The 13,901-nt window shown below is 38.3% G+C and overlaps 1 protein-coding gene across 2 annotated transcripts in view; it reads left to right on the top strand.

The window, feature by feature from the left end:
* Positions 1 to 13,901, top strand: part of Myom1 (myomesin 1) — a 135,250-nt gene that overhangs the window by 64,149 nt on the left and 57,200 nt on the right. For both annotated transcript variants that reach the window (XM_027942916.3, XM_027942915.3), the window contains exon 14: positions 10,357 to 10,481. In XM_027942916.3, the coding sequence (XP_027798717.2) occupies positions 10,357 to 10,481 (125 nt within the window). The remainder of the gene's footprint in view (positions 1 to 10,356; positions 10,482 to 13,901) is intronic.

Below are 13,901 nucleotides of genomic sequence, written 5' to 3'. Positions count from 1 at the left end.
CAGTTGAGATTCTGCTGAATCTAAGTTGACATTTTAACAACATTGAATCCTCCAATTCATGAACAAAGATATATCACCATTTATTTAGATTTCTTTTATTGATCTCATCTTCATAGTTTTGGTATGTTTGTCTTGCACATTTTGTCAACTATTTTTTAAGTATTTCATATATCTGATGATATTGTTTAATCCTATTGCTTTTTAATTTTTAATGCTAATATATTGAAGTACAATTGTCTCTTATATATTGATCTTATGTCTTCCAACCTTGAAGAACTAATTTAGCCAAACAAACATTAGGTTTATTGGAAATTTTTTCCATAATTTTTTTGGGGGAAATACCGGGGATTAAATTTAGGGTCACTCAACCACTGAGCTACATCCCCAGCCCTTTTTTGTTTAGAGGCAGACTTATTTACTTACTGAGTTGCTTAGCACCTTGCTTTTTCTGGGGCTGGCTTTGAACTTGCAATCCTCCTACCTCAGCCTCCCAAGTCACTGGGATTACAGGCGTGTACCTCCATTCCTGGCTCAGAATAAGTAATAAGTATTTTTTTAGTATTCAATTTTATTTATTTATTCCATTGACTATAATTCTATGTTTTGGTTTTTAGTAACTTGGATTTATAATATACATATTTTCTCAGCCTTCCTTTAATTACCATGATATTAATTTCATTAGTAGTGTAAGAATTCACAACATTATTATTTCACTCTCCCCTCCCAGCTGTGGTGCTATTATTGTTATACATTTTATTTGCTTATATTGCATATTATAAACCACACAATACAATGTTATGTTGACTTTAAACAGTCGATTATTTTCAAAGAGATTAAAAATTAAAAAAAAAAAAAGTTCTCACCAGCCTAGTGGCACACACCTGTATTCCAGCAACTTGGGAATTTGAGGCACAGGGATTGCAAATCTGAGGTCAACCTTAGCAATTTAATGAGACCTTGTCTCAAAATTTAAAAAACTTAAAAGATCCAGTTATGTAGCTTAGTGGTGGAACGCCCACTATGTTCAATCTTAAGTACAAAAAAAAAAAAAAGGAAGAAAAGAATTCTCAATATTTATTTACATTTTTACTGTTTTCTTTGCTTTTCAGATTCTTTTTTTAATTGGTTGTTCAAAACATTACAAAGCTCTTGACATATCATATTTCATACATTAGATTCAAGTGGGTTATGAACTCCCATTTTTACCCCAAATACAGATCGCAGAATCACATCGGTTACACATCCACATTTTTACATAATGCCACATTAGTAACTGTTGTATTCTGCTACCTTTCCTATCCTCTACTATCCCCCCTCCCCTCCCCTCCCATCTTCTCCCTCTACCCCATCTGCTGTAATTTAATTCTCTCCCTTGTTTTTTTCTTTTTTTTCCCTTTCCACTCACAACCTCTTATATGTAATTTTGTATAACAATGAGGGTCTCCTTCCATTTCCATGCAATTTCCCTTTTCTCTCCCTTTCCCTCCCACCTCATGTCTAAAGTTAATCTTTTCCTCCTACTCTTCCTCCCTGCTCTGTTCTTAGTTGCTCTCCTTATATCAAAGAAGACATTTGGCATTTGTTTTTTAGGGATTGGCTAGCTTCACTTAGCATAATCTGTTCTAATGCCATACATTTCCCTGCAAATTCCATGATTTTGTCATTTTTTAGTGCGGCATAACACTCCATTGTGTGTAAATGCCACATTTTTTTATCCATTCATCTATTGAAGGGCATCTGGGTTGGTTCCACAGTCTAGCTATTGTGAATTGTGCTGCTATGAACATCGATGTGGCAGTATCCCTGTAGTATGCTCTTTTAAGGTCTTTAGGGAATAGTCTGAGAAGGGCAATAGCTGAGTCAAATGGTGGTTCCATTCCCAGCTTTCCCAGGAATCTCCATACTGCTTTCCAAATTGGCTGCACCAATTTGCAGTCCCACCAGCAATGTACAAGTGTACCCTTTTCCCCACATCCTCGCCAGCACTTGTTGTTTGACTTCATAATGGCTGCTAATCTTACTGGAGTGAGATGGTATCTTAGGGTGGTTTTGATTTGCATTTCTCTGACTGCTAGAGATGGTGAGCATTTTTTCATGTACTTGTTGATTGAGTGTATATCCTCCTCTGAGAAGTGTCTGTTCAGGTCTTTGGCCCATTTGTTGATTGGGTTATTTGTTATCTTATTGTTTAATTTTTTGAGTTCTTTGTATACTCTGGATATTAGGGCTGTATCTGAAGTGTGAGGAGTAAAAATTTGTTCCCAGGATGTAGGCTCCCTATTTACGTCTCTTATTGTTTCTCTTGCTGAGAAAAAACTTTTTAGTTTGAGTAAGTCCCATTTGTTTGTTCTAATTATTAACTCTTGTGCTATGGGTGTCCTATTAAGGAATTAGGAGCCCGACCCCACAATATGTAGATTGGAGCCAAATTTTTCTTCTATCAGGTGCAGAGTCTCTGATTTGATATCAAGCTCTTTGATCCATTTTGAGATCACTTTTGTGCATGGTGAGAGAAAGGGATTCAGTTTCATTTTGTTGCATATGGATTTCCAGTTTTCCCAGCACCATTTGTTGAAGATGCTATCCTTCCTCCATTGCATGCTTTTAGCCCCTTTATCAAATATAAGATAGTTGTAGTTTTGTGGATTGGTCTCTGTGTCCTCTATTCTGTACCATTGGTCCACCCGCCTGTTTTGGTACCAGTACCATGCTGTTTTTGTTACTATTGCTCTGTAGTATAGTTTTAAATCTGGTATCGCTATACCGCCTGATTCACACTTCCTGCTTAGAATTGCTTTTGCTATTCTGGGTCTTTTGTTCTTCCATATGAATTTCATGATTGCTTTATCTATTTCTACAAGAAATGCCGTTGGGATTTTGATTGGCATTGCATTAAACCTATAGAGAACTTTGGGTAATATTGCCATTTTGATGATGTTAGTTCTTCCTATCCATGAACAGGGTATATTTTTTCATCTTCTAAGGTCTTCCTCTATTTCTCTCTTTAGGGTTCTGTAGTTTTCATTGTATAAATCTTTCACCTCTTTTGTTAGGTTGATTCCCAAGTATTTTATTTTTTTTTTGAGGATATTGTGAATAGGGTGGTTGTCCTCATTTCCATTTCAGAAGATTTGTAGCTGATATACAGGAATGCCTTTAATTTATGCATGTTGATTTTATATCCTGCCACTTTGATGAATTCATTTATTAGCTCTAGTAGTTTTTTTGTAGACCCTTTTGGGTCTGTTAGATATAGTATCATATCACCCACAAATAGTGATAATATAAGTTCTTATTTTCCTATATTTATGCCTTTAATTTCTTTTGTCTAATTGCTCTGGCTTTTTAGTATTTTGAAAATTATATTGAATAAAAGTGGTGAGAGAGGGCATCCCTGTCTTGTTCCAGATTTTAGAGGGAATGCCTTCAGTTTTTCTCCATTCAGAATGATGCTAGCCTGAGGCTTAGCATAGATTGCTTTTACAATGTTGAGGTAAGTTCCTGTTATCCCTAGTTTTTCTAGTGTTTTGAACATAAAGGGATGCTATACTTTGTCGAATGCTTTTTCTGCATCTATCGAGATGATCATATGGTTCTTATCTTTAAGTCTATTGATGTGGTGAATAACATTTATTGATTTCCATATATTGAACCAGCCTTGCATCCCAGGGATGAATCCTACTTGATCATGGTGCACAATTTTTTTGATATGCTTTTGTATTCGATTCACCAGGATTTTATTGAGGATTTTTGCATCTAAGTTCATTAGAGATATTGGTCTGTAGTTTTCTTTCTTTGAAGTGTCTTTGTCTGGTTTCGGGATCAGGGTGATGTTGGCCTCATAGAATGAATTTGGAAGAGCTCCTTCTTTTTCTATTTCTTGAAATAGCTTGAAAAGTATTGGTATTAATTCTTCTTTGAAGGTTTTGTAAAACTCCGCTGTATATCCATCTGGTCCAGGGCTTTTCTTGGTTGGTAGTCTTTTGATGACTTCTTCTATTTCCTCCTTTGTTATTGGTCTGTTTAAATTGTGTGTATCTTCCTGACTCAATCTGGGCAAATCATATGATTTAAGAAATTTATCGATATCTTCACTATCTTCTATTTTATTGGAATATAGGGTTTCAAAATAATTTCTAATTATCTTCTGTATTTCTGTAGTGTCCGTTGTGATATTGCCTTTTTCATCCCGTATGTTAGTAATTTGAATTCTCTCTTCTTCTCTTCGTTAGCATGGCTAAGGTTCTGTCGATCTTATTTATTTTTTCAAAGAACCAACTTTTAGTTTTATCAATTTCTTCAATGTTTTTTTTTTGTTTCAATTTTGTTGATTTCTGCCCTGATTTTAATTATTTCTTGCCTTCTACTACATTTGCTGTTGTTTTGCTCTTCCTTTTCTAGGATTTTGAGATGAAGTGTGAGTTCATTTATTTGTTGGGTTTTTTTCTTTTTTTGAGGAATGAACTCCAGGCAATGAATTTCCCTCTTAAAACTGCTTTCATTGTGTCCCATAGATTCCGATATGTTGTGTCTGTATTTTCATTTGTCTCTAAGAATTTTTTGATTTCCTCCTTTATGTCTTCTGTAACCCATTGATCATTCAGTAACATATTGTTCATTTTCCAGGTGATGGAGGATTTTTCCTTCCTTCTTTTATCATTGATTTCCAGTTTCATTGCATTATGATCAGATAAGATGCACGGTATTATCTCCACACCTTTATATTTACTAAGAGTTGCCCTATGGCATAATATATGGTCTATCTTTGAGAAGGATCCATGTGCTGCTGAGAAGAACGTGTATCCACTTGATGATGGTTGATATATTATATATATGTCAGTTAAGTCTAGGTTATTGATTGTGTTATTGAGTTCTATAGTTTCTTTATTCAGCTTTTGTCTGGAGGATCTGTCTAATGGAGAGAGCGGTGTGTTGAAGTCACCCATTATTATTGTGTTGTGGTCTATTTGACTCTTGAACTTGAGGAGAGTTTGTTTTATGAACGTTGCAGCACCATTGTTTGGTGCATACAAATTGATAATTGTTATGTCTTGTTGGTGGATGGTTCCTTTTAACGGTATATAGTGTCCTTCTTTATCCCTTTTGATTAACTTAGGTTTGAAGTTGGTTTTATTTGATATGAGTATGGCCACTCCTGCTTGCTTCTGAGGACCATGCGAGTGGTATGATTTTTTCCAACCTTTCACCTTCAGCCTGTGTATGTCTTTTCCTGTCATATGAGTCTCCTGAAGGCAGCATATTGTTGGATTTGTTTTTTTAATCCAGGTTACTAGCCTATGTCTCTTCATTGGTGAATTTAAGCCATTAACGTTTAAGGTTACTATTGATATATGATTTGTACTTCCAGTCATGCTTATTTATTTATTTATTTTAATATGGCTAGTTTTTCCTTTTTGGTTATTTTTTTTTCTTCCCTTTACTGTGTTACCTCCCACTGTTGGTTTTGGGTGCTGTTTTTCAATTCCTCTTCTTGTAGTGTTTTGCTCAAAATGCTTTGCAGTGCTGGTTTTCTGGCTGTGAATTCTTTTAACTTTTGTTTATTGTGAAATATTTTAATTTCATTGTCAAATCTGAAGCTTAATTTTGCTGGATACAGTATTCTTGGTTGGAATCCATTATTTTTCAGCGTTTGAAATACGTTGTTCCAGGATCTTCTCGCTTTCAATGTCTGTGATGAAAAATCAGCCATTAACCTAATTGGTTTACCCCTGAATGTAATCTGCCTCTTTTCTCTCATAGCTTTTAATATTCTCTCCTTGTTCTGTATGTTGGATATCTTCATAATTATGTGTCTTGGAGTTGGTCTATTACGGTTTTGTATGTTTGGGGTCCTGTAGGCTTCCAGGATTTGGCAATCCATTCCATCTTTCATATTTGGGAAGTTTTCTAAGATTATTTCATTCAATTGATTGTTCATTCCTTTGGTTTGAACCTCTATATCTTCTTCTATCCCAATGACTCTCAAGTTTGTTTTTTTTTATGACATCCCATGTCTCTTGGATGGATTGCTCGTGATTCCTTAGCATCCTTTCTGTGTTGACTATATTCTTTTCAAGTTGATAAACTTTGTCTTCATTATCTGATGTTCTGACTTCTAATTGATCTAGTCTATTTGTAATATTCTCATTTGAGTTTTTAATTTGGTTTATGGTTTCCTGCATTTCTAGAATTACTGTTTGATTTTTTTAAAAAATCTCTGTCTCCTGGTAGAGCTCATTCTTTGCCATTTGAATTTGCTTATGTAATTCATTTTCAAAGTATCCTTTCATTGTTTGAACTTGCTGTCTAATGTCTTCTCTAGGATTCTGTTCCATCTGAGTTAGGTATGCCTTGAGTTCTTTCTCTGTCCATTTTTCTGATGCCTCTAGGTTCTCCTGTGAATTTAAGTTGTCCTGCATTGTTTATAATCCTTTTTTCCCTTGTTTTTTCATGGTGCTCACGTTACTTTCCAACTCTGTTTGACTGCTGTGTTTCTGTTTTCTCCTTTAAATTTGTTTTGGTTTTTATAGTTCCAATATCTCTCCTTTGTGTTGGGAGACAATGTTTAGAGATGTTGGATTTAATTGTGATTTAAGGTAAATTCATTAGTTTCATTAAAGGCCTACAGATTTTGATGGCGTATAGAGAATTGAGGTTTGAACTTAGGATTTTATGTTAAGGTCGGGCGATTTGATGGTATGGAGGTTAGTATATGTTAGCTTCTTTGGGGGGTTGCTCAAATGCAGGCAGATATTAACAAGAGAATAGACAGGAGTACTTGGGGGTAGTTAAGGGCCTAGGCGGACTATAGACCGATTCGTAGAATTCATCTATTTGCATTTAGTAAGTTGTACGTAATCTGGGTGGTCATGCTTAAGAGGAAAGATGGGGAAAAGGTAAGGAAGCAAACCAAGAAAGAGAGAGGAAGAGAAGAAAGAAAGAGAAAAGAATATAAAAGAAAAAGAAATGATAAAAAAATAATAAAATGCAGTTAAATAAAAATTACAATTAAAAAAATAATTTAAAAAAATTAAGGTTAAAAAATTTTAAAAAGAAAGAAAAAAAACACACTGTTAGGCTTCTATTTTCTTCGCTTCCAGTAGGTGGTGCTGTGCCTTCCGGGCCAAGATTTTGCCCTCAGGCTGTAGGAAACAATCTGTGTGAGGCCGCTCCCTCTTCCCCCACCTGGTGTCTCTCAAAACCCATTAGCTTAGGTTTATTCCTGGTCTCTAATCTCGTCACTTCTCCTGCCAGCCAGGCCTTTCCCAGTGTGATACCTCTCGGCAGTTCAAACTACACTCTGGGCCTGCAGTTTCCTGGACGTGGAGCACAGCTATTGGGAACTGGCACCTTATTGTTTTGATTCCCTCCGCTAGCCCCTCCTCCGAGAGCTGGCGAGACAGGTTTCGTTTTCGCCGCTGGTGGGAGGGTGGAGTTGGAGATCAGGTGCCTTTCCCCACACCTCTATTCACGCTCACTCTGTTAATCACGCCCCCAGACAGCTGGGGAGAGATTTTATGTGATTTCCCGCTGTATGGGAGATGGGCTAAATGGCACACACCTATTCTATCGCTGAACATGCTGCATTCTGTCGGAAACTGGCGATGGTGACATCAGCTCTCCAAGATGGTGGCCGCTGGCTTCCTCGGTGGACTGTCCCGTGTGGAGGACAGAACTGGACCGCTTCCTTCCCCCATCTCAAACCCAGAACTCAGCCCGAAGCTCAGTGAGGGCACAGCCGGCAGGACCCCACAGCATCTGCAGCACTGCATCAAGAAACACGCCGTTTCTTGGTGGGCCGCAGTCTCTAGCAGTGGGGCGGGCCGCCGATCAAACAGCCTGAATCTCCGGGTGCACGGTTCACTCGCGGTTGAGCCCCAGTAACCGATCCTCGGGTGATGGAAATCCTTCCTCTAGGTTTCGGTGCACCCCAATTTTGCTGGAAATTACTAACAAGATAACTTTTGGCTGTTCTAACTTGTTATTCACCTGCGCAGTGACGCGGTACACAGGGGTGGTGCACTCTATTAGCCGCCATCTTCCAATCTCCCACTTTTCAGATTCTATTAAGACTTTCTTTCTACCTGAACCACTTCCTTTAACTTTCTTATATTGCAGGTCTATAGTTATAAATTATTTTATCTATTGTGTATTTTTTTAGAGTCTCTGTTTTACCTTTTTTGAAAAACATTTTCACTGAATATAGAGTTTTAGACTGACAGTTTTCTTTCAGTATTTTGGTCCATTGTCATGCAGATCTGCACTATAAGAATGACTGCTGTTATTATTTCTGTTTCTGGATAGGTGTTATGTCTTTTTTCTCTATCTGCTACCAAGATTCTCTTTATTATTGGTTTTAGAAATTTGATTATGATTTGCATTTGTGTAGTTTTCTTCATATATGAAGAGTTTCTAGGACCTGTGAGTTTGTATTTGTTATTAGCTCTGGAAGATTTTTACTTGCTCTTTCTTGTCTTTTCTTCTGTCTTTTCTTCTTCAGGAACTCTGACTACATGCCACTTGAAACCACTTGAAATGTCCTACAGCTCCCTGTTGCTATGTTCATTCAATCCTTACTCTCTTGAGCCTGTGGAGTGTTTTTATTGCTGTTTCCGTGTCCTTGTCTACTTAATCTTATTCAGCAATTCACAGATACTGATTCTATAATCAGCAGCTTTTCTTGTTTTGTTTCTATTGATTGATTCTTCTCCTCATTAGAGATCATGTTTTCATGTTTCTTTTCATAGTTGGTAATTGTTTATTAGGTGCCAGACATTTGTTTGGTGCTGGATATTTTTTATATTTGTAGAAATACACTTGAGCTTTATCTGGGAAAACAATTTAATCTTTTTAAGAATTGCTTTTGTTAGGTGGTGGGGAACTCAACAAGGTTAACCTAAACAAGAGAAGGAACAAGAGCATCATGCAAGAAGAAAGAGACTTGTAGGATTATGCCCTTGTTAAAGTCCATAGGCATTCCCACAAGTGTTGTAGATTGGTGAGTTTAAAGAGAACACAAAGGGGAATTTATTTACATGACTTTGATTTTGATCATCAGATTTTATTGAGGTTAGCATCTGAGGGGTATGTTGAGTTTGGGTCAGTGAGATGAGGAACAAGTAGGCTCTATCACAAACAACCACACAGCAGGGCAAAGTTTCAATTAGGCCAGACAGGACTGGGTACAACCGGGTATCGAACAACTTATGTCAGACCTAAAAACGTCTGCCAAGGCAGCAACTATATTAAATAAACAAATGTACCAATTTGGCAAACAAAATTACAAGACACCCTCTATTGTTTCTGGCAGTCCTAGCTGGGTAGAAAATTAGAAGGTCTGAGAGTGAGGTTGGGAGAGTCACAGAGAAGGAAAGGGCAGATTTCAGGAGTACCCAGATCCTGGCAGTCCCAGTGTATCTAGAGTTTAGACCCAAATGAACTCTCCACAGACAGGGTTTCCACTGGCTCAGAGATTAAAACAAGGTGGAGAACAAAATCCTTTGACCAGGTAAGCAGAAGCCAAGGTCAGCAGAGTTGGGTTTATAGTTGAAGTTATGGTAAAGCTGGCTTTCTTTCTTTTCTTTTTTCCTTTTTTTTTTTTTTTTTTTTTGGTACCAGAGGTTGAACTCAGGGGCATTCAACCACTGAGCCACATCCCCAGCCCTATTTTGTATTTTACTCAGAGACAGGGTCTCACTGAGCTGCTTAGTGCCTCACCATTGCTGAGGCTGGCTTTGAACCTGCAGTCTTCTTGTCTCAGCTTCCAGAGCCACTGGGATTATAGGCCTGTGCCATCGTGCTGGCAAAACTGGCCTTTCTTATAAGCAGAGAGTGAGGGTCTGGAAATACGTAGATACCAAAGGTCAACGTTAAGTAAGTGCCTCAAGGCTAGTGGGTGGGACAGAGATATGCACTTCACTGAAACTGAAAGGAGGCACCAAAGGAATCAGCTGAGCTCACTGGGAGTGCCAGTACCAATAAAGGATGACAGAATCAAACCCCACCCCCTCGTGACACACCACAGACTTCAGCACGCACTTCTTCACGACCTTCACGACCTTCAGCACCTAAGCTCCCACTTGCTGTGCTGTTCAGCTTCTGTTTTCATCAACTCAAGTATAAACAACTCAAAGACAAAAACCGTGTCCCAGGCTCCTCAGGTCTGTGTGCTAAATACTCAATGGCATCTAACAATTGAATGAATGATGTTTCAGGGAGATGTTTAGAGACAAGGTACTTCTTTATACGGTGGAGCCATAATTAATGATTCCTCCCAGAGGACAGAAGCATCTTAGGACTCTCTGAGTGTCCCAGGCCACCCAGATGGTATGCTCACTTGTCCTTGTTGTTTTTCAGAGGGTATTATTCCCGGGCCTCCCACCAACCTCTCTGTCACTGAGGCCACCAGGAGCTACGTGGTACTAAGCTGGAAGCCCCCTGGCCAGCGTGGCCATGAGGGCATCATGTACTTTGTGGAAAAGGTAAGACTCCAGAATCAAGGTTACCTTGTGCCACTTCCCAGACTTTTTTTAGAAGTAAAGTTGTGGGAACAGTGAACTGAGGGAGAAGAAAAGGGGGACATCCTGAACTCTACGTCCTTACGACCATGAACTCTCCATAGAAAGATGTATATCTTGTAGAACTTTGCCTGAAAGTCTTCTTGTCTCAGGGGACTTATGGAACTTAAAGCCTCACCCATAAACTCTTAAGAGGACTACAGATCCCAAATCATGTCTCCTATAGGAAAAAGAAGTATTCCTGAAATTGTAGATTGCCTTTATGATGGCATTTTTCTGGAGATTTTCTGTCTCCCTTTCTGTGTTAAGGGATCTTCATCCCTCTACCACTTGACCTTGTGTGATAGGGAATGAACATCAATGGGGTAGATAGGTCAGAGGAATAGAGAAGTTGCACTACTTTCAAACAAGAGGGAGAGTTGAGCATAGCAAGCCCTCACTCATCACCATGCTCAGCTAGCATTACTCTAAGTGCAGAGAGTAGGGTGGGGTCAGGGATGACAAAACCACCAAAGACACTGGAGAGTTCTTTCTCACAAACACACTTGTGTTGAGGATCAGAACACTAGGGAGGGTCACATACAATGAAGGCCTAGAGTGAGTGAAATGGATGAGGATGAAATGTCAATCAATCATACACCCCTGTTCAAGGGGAGTTCTGATAAGCATTGATGCCCAGCAAAAGGAAAAGAGTCAACCTGCAGGACAGGATTGGGGAAACGGATCCAGTTGCCAGTATGGAAACACAGGAGAGCCTTCAGGTAAGGCCCAGGTCAAAGGGATGCAAGAAATCCCTGGTTCACAGGATCATGGCTTCTTGAAAAGGATGTTTAAGGAGTTTGCTTAACATGAGGCTCAAAATCCATTTGTTAAGAAAGTTTTTATGAGGGGTGGGGAGATTGCAGTGGTAGAACACTTAACCTAGCATGCATAAGGCATTGTGTTCGATCCCTAGTACCTCAAACAAACAAACAAAAAAACCCACATATGATTAGGGTATAATTGAGAAGATAAAACAACATACTTTTTGTCTTATATATTAGAACATTTACATTTTTATTGGTAGTGATGATGCACTTTTTTGGTTGGTTGATGGTTGGTTCTTGGTTTTTTTGGTTTTGTTTTTGTTTTGTACTGGGGATTAAACAAACCTGGGGGTGCTTACCCACTGAGCCACATCCCCGGCCTTTTTTTTTTTTTAAATTTTGAGACAGGGTCTCGCTAAGTTGCTTAGTGCCTCGCTACATTGCTGAAGCTGGTTTTGAACTTGTGATCCTCCTGCCTCAGCCTCCCAAACTGCTGGGATTACAGGTGTGCACCACCATTCCTGGCCTATTTTTTGAACAGTAAATGAAACCAGCCTTTGCACTTTCAAATTTTATTTTTATAAAATTGTATACTAGCATGAAAACTTATCATTTACATTTTACTTTGATAGCAAAATCATAGAAGGACCTTTTTTCACATAAATACGGAGTGCAAATAATTTTCCTCTTTTATCTTGAATGCTTATTCATCAGAATTGAATATTAATTCAATTTCAGAAAATCTATTAGGTCACCTTCCCTGACAATTATTGCAAGAGAATAAATTTCATAACCATCTGTAAATTAGGCAGCAACATAAAAACAACATAGAGATATCTTTTGGTCTTTTATTTATTTCAAATCAATGGCCCTTGACAAAATTATAGGAGAGCTAAAAATGCGAGTGTCCAGGATTTCCATTTTTTTTTTTTTGTACCAGGAATTGAACCTAATTCAAGTAAGGGGTGCTTAACTACTGAGCCACATCCCCAGCCCTTTTTTACTATTTTATTTAGAGACAGGATCTCACTGAGTTTTTAGGTGTCTTGCTAAGTTGCTGAGGTTGGCTTTGAACTCTCAATCCTCCTGCCTCAGCCTCCCGAGTTGCTGGGATTACAGTATACACCACAGCGCCCAGCTCCATAATTTCCCTTTATTAATTACTTTCCTCATGTTTAGCTCATGTCTTTAAGCTGCATTCCTCTCTTCCTTCTTATCCCTAGCAAACTGATAACCATAAATTCATCATCTCTTCCACATGAACATGGATATTTCCCAAAAGAGTCTGGTTTTGGGGGGCTGGAGCTGGCGCTGGGGTTCAGTGGTAGCACACTTGCCTGGCATGTGTGAGGCACTGGGTTCAATTCTCAGCACTGGGTATGAATAAATAAAATAAAATTCTATCAAAACTACAAAAATATTTTTTAAACAAAGAGTCTGGTTTTACAAAAGTAATATTTAACATTTATATGTACATAGTTATATTTTCTAGATATTAGCCTCAAATAAAATAAAACCCAAGTAGCATTCTGAGCTTTTTTTGTTTGCTTGTTTGTTTAATAGAGGGCAAGAATAGAGTGGTAGATAAATAAATGTTCATTTCCTGGGGGTGTTTAAAACACACCTGCTCTTCATCTCTTTGAAATGATACACAGGGAGTTCTGAATAACCTCTGTGACAGTAATTATCATCTTTCCTGTGATAACAAAGCACAACAACCCAATTCTGAGGCATTTTCTGAGGAGTCAACACTGGCTTCTGTTGAATGTTTCCTCTGGTCACATCAACTCTAATTTCTCCATGAAAGTCTTTCACTTACCTAGACCTAAATACATATGAATCTGTGATTAAAGATGTTAAGTATCTTCCACCAGCCCACCCATTTGGATAGAAGTGGACGTTCATGGTACCATGTTGATTTGAGAGGCTGCATGGGGTGTAGTCCACTCTTACAGAACACCCACGATGTTGAGACATTGGCGATGTAGAACGTGTCCAAAGACTTGGGGGTGTTTACAGAACTGTCTAAATGTCAAACCATTCTGAGCTGAGTCTAAAATTATTTTTGCTGAATTACTTCTGTCCCATGGTGTATTTCCATTTCCAGAATGTTCATGCATCTGGCAGTACTGGCTCTTGGGTTAGTCCTATACTTGCATTTTCTCATGGAACTTTTCACCTGGGATTTGCATGCACATAGAACATGAACCTGTCTACAGGCCTGCAGCCAACTAGTTATGCCATATCTGTGATCCCTAAAATGATTGAGATTGATTGTTTTATTAGTGCGGGAATCAGATAAATCCATTTCTGCACTCCAACCGTCCCTATCCTATATTCTTTTCAGCCCCCGACTTTTTCCTTGTGTATCTTACATCTTGAGCTCTTTCCCTCATTCCCCTGTCAAAAATACAGTCCTGTCAGAGATAAGGACTATATCACTTGCCAGGCTCTGTTTCTATCCACAGGAATGAAAATAGTGTTTGCCATAGGCCTGGAACTTTTCTACATGTTAACCCACTGAATTCTTAAAGTAACCCTTTGAGGTTCATAGTTTTATTTTCATTATAGTTATTTT

The sequence above is a fragment of the Marmota flaviventris genome, chromosome 16 (genome assembly GCF_047511675.1).
Source record: "Marmota flaviventris isolate mMarFla1 chromosome 16, mMarFla1.hap1, whole genome shotgun sequence".
Classification (NCBI taxonomy): Eukaryota; Metazoa; Chordata; class Mammalia; order Rodentia; family Sciuridae; genus Marmota; species Marmota flaviventris.
Note: the sequence above shows the minus strand (reverse complement) of the source record. Positions and strands in the feature narration are given on the sequence as shown.